The sequence below is a fragment of the Nuphar pumila genome, chromosome 17 (assembly GCF_984573655.1).
Source record: "Nuphar pumila chromosome 17, dmNupPumi1.hap1.1, whole genome shotgun sequence".
NCBI lineage: Eukaryota > Viridiplantae > Streptophyta > Magnoliopsida > Nymphaeales > Nymphaeaceae > Nuphar > Nuphar pumila.
Genome location: NC_143265.1, coordinates 23040186 through 23052851, shown reverse-complemented (window position 1 = coordinate 23052851; position 12666 = coordinate 23040186). Strand labels below are relative to the sequence as shown.

General features: G+C 36.4%; 1 protein-coding gene across 1 annotated transcript in view; it reads left to right on the top strand.

Moving 5' to 3' along the window:
- Nucleotides 1-10378, top strand: part of LOC149811796 (putative V-type proton ATPase subunit H) — a 163480-nt gene extending 153102 nt beyond the window's left edge. The window contains exons 9-12 of the mRNA XM_089993425.1: nt 7084-7209; nt 7305-7430; nt 8728-8907; nt 9908-10378. Of these exons, the coding sequence (XP_089849551.1) occupies nt 7084-7209; nt 7305-7430; nt 8728-8907; nt 9908-10156 (681 nt within the window). The 3' untranslated portion in view covers nt 10157-10378. The remainder of the gene's footprint in view (nt 1-7083; nt 7210-7304; nt 7431-8727; nt 8908-9907) is intronic.
- The last annotated feature ends 2288 nt before the right edge of the window (nt 10379-12666 follow it).

The following is a 12666-nucleotide window of genomic DNA, read 5'->3' as shown; positions in this document are numbered from 1 at the left end:
TCGGCACAATGTCATTTGAGCTCAAGAAGAGTCAACTCTTCTCAAAGTTCGGACAACTCGTAATATTCTCGAATAGTTTTATCTTTTTGAGTCATTGTCCAAACTTTGTCTTGTAAATTGCACACATGTGCAATATCTTTAAGGGAATACATTTTTTTGAGGCATTTCCAAGCCTTATCGGCATGCTCAAACTTAGCAAGACTACAACATTTTTTAATGTCTACATTGTTGATGAGCCATGACATAATTTTTGTGTGGCTAACACTTTACTCTTCTCTTTCTTCCGTTAGAGGAACCTCTTTGTTACCCTCTTTTTTGGTAAGAGATAGTTTAAGTTCCGAATCGGAACTATCCACTATACCCCATAAACCTTTTCCCCAAATGTGGTGCTTCGTAATCGAAACCCACGCTACATAGTTAGTATCATTTAGCTTCATAGGAATGATGGTGATATTATCATTGTCATCCATCTTTTACAAGGGTAAGAGAAGAATAGATAGGAGGAGAGAGAAAATAAAAGGAAAGAAAAAAAAAAGAGTAGACAAGGTAATAAGAAAGAGGATACAAAACCATTTTTTTTGTAGCACAAGTTCGCCTTTCTTCAAAAAAATCTTCTTGAGCCAAGAACAAGGTGCTGAAACACCTTTTGTAAATGTGGCACGAAAATCGAGTTGAAAGCACTTCAAGATCTAAGGATTCCATTGCTCTGATACCATGTAATGAAATGGTGGTCTTCAATAAATGCACGAATAACTCACAAACAAGTGTCTATTGGAGACACTACAAGCATGACCCTTGAAAGGGTACAAAAGGAAGAACACTTGAAAAATAAAAAATACTTTATTCATGCACAAAATACTTAAGAAGCATTGTTATTTACATTGAAGGGGTTCACCCTTATATATACAAAAAGTGGAAGAGAGAGGAGAGTTCATTTTGAGCTCTCCAAAAGAGACGTTGGACTCTAGTCCGGAGTTACCAGTCGGGGAAGCGGGAGCGGAAAGCGAGGCACTTTCAAAAATTTAGGAAGTGGGAAGCGTGGGATGACTTAGAAGAAAATTATGAACCGTCTCGGAAGTGACCTAGGAAGCAAAAAAAAAATGAAAAAATGGAGAAGCGAGGGGGAAGCGTGTTTCCCATAAAAGGGAAGTGTGTTTCCCATAAAAGGGAAGTGCGCTTCCAAAAAAAAGCGCGCTTCCCTGCACGTTTCGGAAGCGCAATGTTTCGCGCTTTCGAAACGCGCTTCCCCATGCGCCTAGGCGCTTCCGGTAACTCTGCTCTAATCTAATGACTCTTATTATAGCTGTTGGACTAGAGTCCAACAGCTATTTGCACAGTCAAGTAAAATAAAGGAAAATAGAAAAAGGAAATAATAAAAGGAAAAATATAATAATAATATTAAATAATATATATGTATTACAATTTGTATTTTAACACTAGGGATCCTATTAGATGGGGGGATCAAGGCAATAGCAATGAGGATTTGCACGTGGAAACATGAGTTCTATGAGATGTTACTACTGCAAGGAGATGGACTTATGAAATTAAATTACCTTATTCTAAAAAAGGAAAAATATGAGACTTTGCAGACATATCACTTTCATATAATGGTTTAGTCTTAGATAAACTAGTCCTTTCAGACCAAAGGGCATCCACATCTAGTGCAGCTCGGTCCTTTCACACATTATGGACATGAGATGGATCAGTCCACTTTCTTTCTTGTTTTTCTTTTGGATACTTTTTTAAAACTTTAACGTGCCTCTGTTTTGAAAGGTTATGGGATCCTGTAAATACATAACCGGGCTTGACGAAGGATAACTTTAACAAGACTTGGGATTCAACTCGGATCCTAATATTTTTTGAGCGATTTGTACCTTGAACTTTGGATGCCTAGACAAGCCTTGGTGTAAAATACTCTTAGAATATGGCTCACCATTTTATCCCAGGTCTACCACAGAATAAGAAAGAAGAGAAGAAGAAGATGGACATGTATTTTCTGTAAAACGTTCCTCTCTTAATTGAGAAAAACGTGTGGTTGTATCCTTTTATAATAACAACTGATTTGATATTTTACAATATTCCCCCCCTAACCTTTATCTCTAAAATGATACAAATAGGGACATAAAGGCAACATTAAAACAACATAAAGGATTACAATATAAGGACCCATATTGACATGATTTGGTTCTGGGCTCAACTGGATCCATCTCTAACTGGATCCAGATCTGAATCTCCAGGTCTTCACGTTCCAATAGCCTCCCTCAAGTTGTATATGGTATTCACCATAGACAACTTGTTCTTTAAGGTTGTATATGGTATTCACCATAGACAACTTGTTCTTTAAGTACCAAAACCTCTGAACCATCAGGCCCTTTGTAAATATATTTGCAATCTGATCTTCAGTTCCAACGAATCTAGTCTCCAACTCCTTTTCTTCAATCTTCTGTCTAATGAAATGCTGATCAATCTCAATATGTTTGGTTCTACTGTGTTGGACTAAATTTATCAATATTTGGTTTGCACTTTGATTATCGCAAAATAGAACGGATCTGGGGATTTTTTCCCGAACTCTATAAGGAGAAATCTGATCCATGTCAACTCTGAGGTGACTGCAGCCATAGCTCTATATTCAGCTTTAGTGCTCGACTTGGCAACTGCCTTCTGTTTTTTACTACTCCATTATATCACATTACTGCCAATAAACACACAATAACCAGAAATAGATCGTCTTTTAGCTAGATCTCCGGCCCAATCAGCATTAGAGAATGCTAATAATGACAACATATTTTCTCCTTGCAATTTCTTTTATACACCAAACCATCTTCTATTGTACCTTTTAAATACCTTAATATGCGTTTTAGTGCCTCTATATGAGTAACCTTTGGCTCATGCATGAATTGAGACACTTGATTAACTGCATATGTGATATCAGGATGAGTAAAAGTAAGGTATTGAATCATACCTACTAAACTTCTACATTCGGTGGGATCTTTGTACAACTCTCCATCTATACTACTCAATCTTTGATGTATGGGACTTGGAGTGGATATTGGATTGCAGTTTTTGATTCGTGTCTTGCTAAGAAGATCCATGATGTATTTATGCTGAGTTAGAATAAGGTCACCATCATCTGTTCTGTCTACCTCAACGCCCAGGAAGTATTTCAATTTCCCAAAAATCCTTCATGTGAAACCTCACTCTCAAAAGAAGCTTGATGTTCTTAACATGACTTTCTGAATTCCCTGTAACTATAATGTCATCAACATAAATAAGTAGGAGAATAATTATCCCATCTTTCTTGAAAATGAACAAGGAATGATCCAAGGAAGATTTCTGAAAACCATGTCTCTGGACTTCTAAAGAGAAGCTTTCAAACCAGGATCTTAAGGCTTGCTTCAATCTATATATAGCCCTTTTCAATAAGCAAACATGAGTATGTGGATTCATAACATCATAACCCATTGGTTAATTCATATAAACTTTTTCATTCAAATCACCATGTAAAACTGCATTTTTTACGTCTAACTGATTCAGAGCCTATTTATGATCAACGACAAGGGACAAAATCAATTGAAGAATGCACATTTTAACAATGGGACTAAAGGTCTCATCATAGTCCAAACAATATTCTTGTGTATAACCCTTTGCAACGAGCCTGACTTTATATCTTTTTTTATAGTACCGTTAGCCTTATACTTTATTTTGTATACTCATTTTGAACCAACAACGTTTTTATCATTTGGTCTTGGTACTACATCCCATGTTTGACACTCTTGTAAGGCCTTCTTCGCCTCATTCATAGCCTCTACCCATCTTTTGTGTTTGACTGCTTGATCAAAAGCTATGTCACATGGGTCCGGGTGCGGGGGTGCGGCAAAAAAAAACAAAATATATATACATATATATAATTTGTGCAGGGGAGGGGTCGAGCCCCCTCCCTGCGCCCTCTTTGTGTAGGGGAGGGTTCGAGCTGATGAGTTGTGGAGCCTGATTCAGAGTTTTTGCCCTTGCAGAAAGGGGGGTTCAGGGGCTCCCCCCGGCGTGGGTCCCACTGCACGGTCAGCGGGCGGGGGTCTCTGGGGGGCAGCACCCCCCAGATTTTTTTTTTAATAAAAAAGTTGGACACAATTTTTTTTTTAATAAAAAAGTTGAACACAAATGACCCTGGGTGCGGTCAACACACCCAGGGTCAGGTTGACCGCACCCGGTGCCGCACCCACACCCGCGTCGATGTGGGTGCTCGACGCGGGTGCGGCACCCTGCTATTCAAATCCCTGTGACATAGATCAAAAGATTTTGGAGTATCATGTTTAACTATTTCAGTAAAAAATAATTGATGCTCTGCAGAGAAACTGTCATAGCTTACCCATCTTTCAACTGGATGATGAATCCTTGTTGATCTCCTCGGCTCAACAATGTTACTTGGAACATATGGGCTTTCTCCTAAGTTTGATTCTGTGCTTGAATCTCTTGGCCTTCTAGTATATACAACACCTTTGTACCTTTGAAAATCAGCTGGTGGCTGTCCATCATTAAGATTATTGTCCTGCACATTAAGCTGCATCTCTTCAACACTCAAGTTGGACTTAGTGCATTCCTGTGAATTATATTCAAGGTTGGGAAAACCAAAAAGTTCAGCATTCAGCCATGGCTGATAATACTCTATATGTGAAGCAGATTGTAGCTAATACACCACTGCTGCTAAAAAGTGGAGAATCACAAAATAGTGCAAGCAATTAGAGATATAAAGTGACAAAGTCGGTCAAACAAGATCAAACCCAACCAAATAGTCTGAACTCTGAAACTCAATCAAACAAAGACAGACCTAGCCTAGAAAGGATCAGACTTGGCCAAACAAGATTAAACCTAGTCAAACAAGGTTAAATTTGGTCAATGTCAAACCTAGATGCATTGTGTTAAACCTGGTCGATGCTTTCACACCTTTCATCCAGTAATGACTAGGCAAAACCTAGTCAAACCCAATCAAATGGGTCAAACTTGGTCAAAGAGGGTTAAACTTAGTTGGGCATGGCTAAAACTAGTCAAACTAGCCCAAACCCAATCAAATTGTGTCAAATATGGTCAACATGGTCAAATCTAGTCAGTCTGGCTCAAACCCAAACAAATAGGGTCAAGCCTGGTCAAATTAGGTCAAATCCAATCAGACATGGTCAAACTCATTCGACGTCAATACTTAGTCTAAACAAGCCAAGCCTAGTCCAATGTGGCTCATATTCTATGTAACGCGGACTCTTCTAACAAGGCACAACACCCGCACCCTTTGTGTTATGTGAAGTCAACCACACTGAGTTCTATTTCTATCCAAAAGTAGATTCAGTCAACCCTAACCAAGTTCAGTTTTATCTATATTATATATATAAATACATGAATGCACACATACAAGTGTTAATTTAAAACTGTTAAATATATATATATATATAGAGAGAGAGAGAGAGTAATGGGTCCGCAAGCCCTTGGTTGGTGTTGATGGTGAGCATTCGTTGAACCAACAAAGTTTCGATGCTCTCTTGCAGATCGGGATCTTGTAGGATTTTGGGAGAACTTGCTCGGCAAAAGGGAAAGATGCACATAGAGTAAGACACACAAACGTTCAAGAGTTCTCCTGGCTCATATGGGTGAAATGCAAAGAAACTGGCTTATAAGCTTTTATGGTGACAATGCCACAAGTAGCATTGTGTCTATCTGACAGTGCTACAGGTGGCATTGTTGTCCCTATGACAATGGTACAGGGCCTCTATTTAATGTACATTTCTTATTTATTTAATTAATTTAGTTATCATTGCTATTATGATTGTATATGTTGCAGTGCTGAGACCACTCCTCGGGTGGGCATGAAGTAAAAATGTTATGAATCAAATGAAGGGATTCCTCAAATACTCTTGAGCAGGAATTCGATGTGCAAAATAGGTGTGAGTAACCATAGATGTGGAAGTGTTTTGATGGGTGATTGACACAGATCGATTGTCAAGTTTCCAAAAGTCTCAAAATGATGCCCACATACAATGTCGATCTATTAGGGTAACATGGATCCCACAAACTCAAAGTCAAGTAGTTTGTGATTGTTAAGTGATCAAGGACATGATGAAGATAGTGCAACTTGACAGAGTTATCTCTTGTAAGGCTTTGTGCAATTTGATTTTCTTTAGAATCGTTAGTTTAGGAATAAATTTTTCTTTTTTCTTTTTGGATAGGCAAGCTGGGAATTATCTCCATGGATTCAAACCTGAGACCCCTTGGTTATGGTAGTAACCATCCTATATTCTATGAAGAACCCCAAGATAGAATTAAAAGGAAGGTGTATGGAGTCCATGGTTAGAGTTATCCTTATATTAATTCTTATATGGTGGTAGCTTGCTAATTTCAGTAACTTAGGTTTTGAGTCTATTAATATTTAAGATGAAAAGTAATGGACGATTTCATGGTCTATAGGATTAGACTGATTTATACAGCAATTCATTTGGCTTTTAGAATTTGCTGCTCTTTCATCATTCCTAATTTAGATGTTGAATCTGCTACAAGATAAATGCTAGAAACATAATTTGTGGATAGTGGCAAGGTTTCCCTTGTAAAACTGATCGTAAATTCTTCCATGGGGCCAGCAGGGTGATTTGCTGCCTGGCTGGGCATGTTAAGATCTTCACAAGGCTACTAAACAATCAAGGACTGTCAACTATTATGTGGAAGTGGCACAACATTTACATTTAGCATCTCTTTTCTGTTTGGGCATTTTCTTTTGAAGTAGACATTCTGGCTGAATTAATAGTTGGTTCAGTCTTATTCTATGTTGCTTATTGTTGTTGTCATGTTTCATGCTTCAACTTTTTGAAGCCTGGAACTGTTCTATAATTGGAGACCTTTATCTTTTAAAAATACAATAAATGGTATCTTTAGTTGTATATATTATCCTCTCATTCTTAGTTGTGCAGTTCATAAATAAGGAGTGCTGATGCTAATCTTATTTCTTTGAGAAACAGTTTGATGGAATGCATGAATCTATTCATTTAATGATCTCATACACTTCGTTTAATCATGAAACCAATGATTTCGTATTGTTTTCTGTAGCTCCTATATGAAACATGCCTCTGTATTTGGCTCCTGTCGTACTATGATGCAGCAGTAGACTTCCTAGCTACCACAAGGTCACTGCCACGTTTAGTAGAAGTCACCAAAAGCTCCACCAAAGAGAAGGTGAGATTTTGTATTATGTTAAACTTTACCGTGAAATATTGTTGACCAAGTCTCGTACTCGATTATGATCATCTAAATTATTGTTTTTTGTGTAGGTTGTAAGGGTTGTTATCCTCACCCTTAAGAATTTGCTGCCTAAGGGAACTTTTGGGGCTCAGATGGTAGATCTTGGACTGCCACAGGTTGTTCAGAGTTTAAAAGCACAAGCTTGGAGTGATGAGGTAATTTGAGAGCTTGATATTTAACTTAAAAGTCAAGTAAGATAGTCCAGTGTTCTTTATCTTTAGTTATCACCAAATTAATGTACTTTTCTATCCACCAAGAGAAAGTGGAGAAAATCCTGATTCTAATTGATTGATGAAGAGATCTCAGGTGTGCTCATAAACCACTTTGAAGTTTTAACCATTGTTAAGAATAGCAATAACTATTTTTTCTGGCATATGCACAAAATGGATTTTCCTTTTTTGAACATTCGAATGTATGGCTTGTGGCTATGCTTCTCCCAAGATTCTTGTAAAGTTTGCCATAAAACCACTTCATGTTGGTGCAGAATATGTCAAAAACTGCATCATCGAAATAGTTGATACACCAGAAGTTAATGAAAGTTGCTTTTCCCATAGATGCATCTTTCTCCGAAAATTATTTCAATCTGAATGAAGTGATCGGCTATTATCTTATCATAGATAAAAATTGAAAGAGAGAATAAAGGATCCTTGTTTTTTTATTCTTTAATTCTTTTCAATTTTTGCCTAGAAAATCATCTTAGCGGTCACTAGGGGCCTAGATATCTTTATATGCTAAAGTTGGTTCTATAAATAGTATACTGTGGTCTATGCTACAGGGATACTTCAATTTACACCTGTGTCATGTTCCTTTGTGTAGTATTCTTAACAGAAAATTGTACAAAATGCATGTCCCATGTCCTGTTGGGCATGTCCATGTGACAGGATGGTATGCTGGTTTGCGGGTTATAGGTTGCAGCCAAAATGTAGCTGCACCGTCACCATGTTGCGTGAGATGTAGAACTTGGAAATAAATCCAGTTTAAGCTGAACATGACCTGCTCACAACCTAGACCAATGATTGATAAGGCCAGACAAAGCAGGGTGTTGCTTTATGCCTGGTAATCTTCATGCAGGTTCACCCGTCTACTGAAGAGAACAAAGGTTAAAGTGTGGCTTGATCCATCAAGTCAAAGTGTCGGGCCCAGGTCCAATAAAAAATAGCCCTACCTACTTAACCAGTCAGGCTGGTATGGACTATTATGCCATACTCTTTGCTGTTATTCTTGAATCTTGAGAAAAACTATATTGTATTTTTAGCTGTTTCTCTTAAATTTGGGTATATTCTGATTGTAATTTAAAGAAGTTGACACTTTCTGGTGCAATTTCGGGAGACATGTGATTCATACATAAAAGTATGGGAATTTTCTTTTTGCCATTACTTTATCTTCTCTGTGATCTGGAAATAAAATGACAGATCAGGGGCCTGTTCTGATTGGTTTCAAATTCTCTTGTAGGATCTCTTGGCTGCATTAAACCAACTGGAGGAAGGGCTGAAGGACAATATCAAGCAATTGAGTTCTTTTGACAAGTATAAGCAGGAAGTGCTTCTCGGTCATCTGGATTGGTCGCCTATGCACAAAGATCCGGTGTTCTGGCGTGAGAATATCACGAGATTTGAAGAGAACGACTTTCAGGTATTTTTTCTCCTTCAAGTATCATATAAAATTTCATTTGTGATACTTTGGTGAAATTTCATTCGATGATTTAAGGTGGTGGTTTGCTAACAACAGATGCTCAAGCTTGTATTAACATCTAGAAAGTAAAAACTGAATCGAGGCCTTCTCTTACATTTGCTTTCTTTTGCAGCAGCCATGTTGTAAAGCATGTAATTGTTATTAGAATAGGGTTTAGGATTTGATTCTAAATAAAGTTTAGAAGGATCTGGTAAAAATTGTAACCATTGTCTGATAAAAAATTTTATGCCTTTTCTATTTGCTTTTCTGAAGTTGCTAGAGTGCAAAATTGCTGTCTAATTTCCCAAAGCTCTGGAAAAAGGTATATCACCTTTACATAATAGCTGTTACTGAGAATTGCATATATGATATAACAAAGGTGAGCATTTTTGGTCAATTCAGAGACCAGATACCATTTATATTACTTCTCTCGAAACTGTAACTCATCTTGAATGATCTATTCATTATGTTGATGTATATCAGTAAACATACTTCTGAAGATCAGTTCTTGGCTGTTTGTCTCCATTTGTACTGTTATGTATAACATGTCCAACCTAACTTGGTTGAGGAAATCTGCAGTAATGTGAATTGTCATAATTTCCAGCTTGAGATTACAATAAAACAAAAAAGAATCAGAAATAAGAATCTGGATTTTTTTCAGCAACTTCTAGGACTGTTAAATTCAAATGGTCTGGGACTTGGAAAACTAACTTTTGCAGATGTCAAGAGTCCGAAGTACATGAATCTAAACAATAACTGGTTATGTAAAAGATTTGACTTTGTTTCAAACCAGCTTGTCTAGACACCATGTTCATGCTTTGCTGAAGTTGATCGTCTTTATCACTACACTTCCTAGTTTTAGACTTGCCACAAGTGAACCACTGCAATTATCTCCTTTCTGTTTGGTTTTCTTTCCACTGTTTCATCTTCCACAATGTTTGTACTTGTTTCCAAATTGCAGATACTACGTGTGCTCATTACAATACTTGATACATCTTCGGATCCAAGGGCTCTTGCTGTTGCATGTCATGATATATCACAGTTTATCGAGCACCATCCAGCTGGTAGAGGAATTGTGATTGATCTAAAAGCGAAAGAGCGGGTGATGAAGCTCATGAATCATGAAAGTTCAGAGGTGAGCAAGAATGCTCTTCTCTGTGTTCAGAGACTTTTCCTTGGTGCAAAGTATGCAAGCTTTTTGCAGGGTTAGTTTGTTCTCTGAATTATATAGTTTCTGGTGAAGAGTTTTTTTTTTCTCCTCGCTTGTAGACTCCCATCTCTGCTTCTTGTTAGAGTTCCAACGAGGCTTGTTTTAATGAGAGAAACAATAAAGCTGTATTAATTTATTTGTTCATCGAGGAAATATGAGCATATGCATACATTACTACATTATGCACTTGACATAGTTCGAAAGTTGAAGTCTATCACCACTTGGAAATATTTCAGATGATGTTGCATATTTGATGCTTCACATGCATATTGGATGAGCTTTTGGACGTGACTTCGCATGTGGGCTAGAGATGCTTGAATTTCAACTAAAATATTAACAAATCACTCGAATCGGATCTGAGATCCAAGCAATTTGGCACATCCTAAATGGTTGAAATGTGGGACCCAAATAAATCCATATTTGGGATGGCAGCCCGATAGATGAGTGTCCATGGGGAACATGTGATTCTCTACTATAAATTAGATTATAAGCCGACAGCTGATTCATGATTATATTCTTGCATCTTTAAATCGAAATTGATAGTGACGCCATGTTATTTCTAGGATCAACCTAAAAGATGGTTTTTTAGGAAGAGTTTTTGTTACATGGCACGTGGTAGGAGCTTCAAGCCGGCATTAGGTCAAGAAATTACTCTTTACAAACTCCATTAAGTTTTGTGTTGAGTGGTTCCCTCAGTTTCGTGATGTGCAGCTCTTCATGTATTTTTCATTTTCTTAAATGTACCGGAAGGTTTCTGCTGAACAAGTCCTATTTTTTCTTTCGTTTTTCGATGCCTAACCCCAGCTTGCTGACTAGAGAAAGAAGTGTTCATCCCATGGCTACTAAAGTAAGAAGTGAACCAGAGAGAGAGAGAGAGATTATCATAGAAACAAGAAAGATGACATTGTTTGCTATATGTTAGCAAACCTTTTGAGAAAAAAATTGAGAAAATGAGAAGCGATGTGGCTTCTGAAATTTTAAAATATTTTATGTAAAAAATGAAAATTTATCATATTATATGACAAAAATGACATGTTTTTTTAAATGCTTTACAATTTTTGAAATCCAATTGATGTTCAAATTCACAAATTTTTTGTTGTAAAAAGATTTTTTTACCCTTCATGCAAGTGAATTTCTTTCAGATATACAAACTTCCAATTATTCAAATATGTAATTTTTTTCTTAAATATGTGAATTTTCTCTTACACATTTGTGAATGTCTTTCAGTCTGTGTCCCTTGTGCGATTTTATTAAAATGAGGTTGACACATTTGTGAATGTCCTGTCACAAATGAATGTTTTCACACATTTGGGAACGACCTCTTGTTTGTGCCCCTTATGTGATTTTAGTAAAAGGAGTTTGCACTTTTGGGGACATTTGCAACTCATAGTTGTGTCGTATTGTATTTGTGAATGTCAGGACATGTTAGGCAAAGAGCCTTTTGTTTGATATTGGCAAAAGTTTTACTAAAAGTGAAAAAAAACCTTTCATAAAGTGTCTCTGAAGCCTTTAACGATGCTTCAAAAGTATTGTTAAAGCTTTTAGAAGAAAATTTACATATTTAGGAGAAAATTTGTATATTTGAGAAAAAAATTATATATTTAAGAGAAAATTTATATATTTGAGAGAAAAAATGTATATTTAGGAGAAAAATTGCATATTCTCGTATTTGAGAGGAAATTTGCATATTTAGAAGAAAATTTACAAATGTAAGTGGAGATCCACATATTTGAATATTTGGGAGGAAGTTCGCATATCAGAAAGAAATTCGCTTGTGTGAAGGGTCAAAAAAGTCCTTTTATAATAAAAAATTTATAAAATTTGAACATTGGGCGGATTTTAAAATTTGTAGGACATTTCAAGAAACGCATCATTCTTGGCAGCCAGGATAATCATTTTTCGCATATATATATATATATATATATATATATATATATATATATATATATAATGAAAGCTTCTTTAGGCACCCTTGAATACGGGCACGTGAGTAGACACTTTTCTTTAGCAATACTGAGGCCTAAAGCAAAATAATATTTTTTAAGGATAGGAGTCTACCACAACAATTCATTATCTCAAAGATTGCCTAATTAATCTTGTATTTATTTGTTATGTATCAAAATTATAAAGTGCCATGTAAGTTACAGACTTGGATTTTCAACAAAAAATTGTCCAAAAAAATTTAAATTTCATTCTAAAATCAAAAGAAAGAAATGTCATTAGGCAAAAAGTTATAAAGAAAACTTTTTGTATCGTTTCTGCTTTTATACAATTTAAGATAAAAAATATATATATGATTTAGCTATTTTACCTAATACCGTGATATACACAGGTTTGTAATAAAAATATATAAAACTCTCGCAAACAACAAAAAAAATAGAAAAAAAAAATCAAATAACCCCCTTCCACATACTACCCCCCCCCACACACACACACTGTCACGAGCTGGGAAGCGAAGGCCCCCGTGACGTAGCTTTGGGCAATCACACACATCGAAGGCAGGCCTTTTA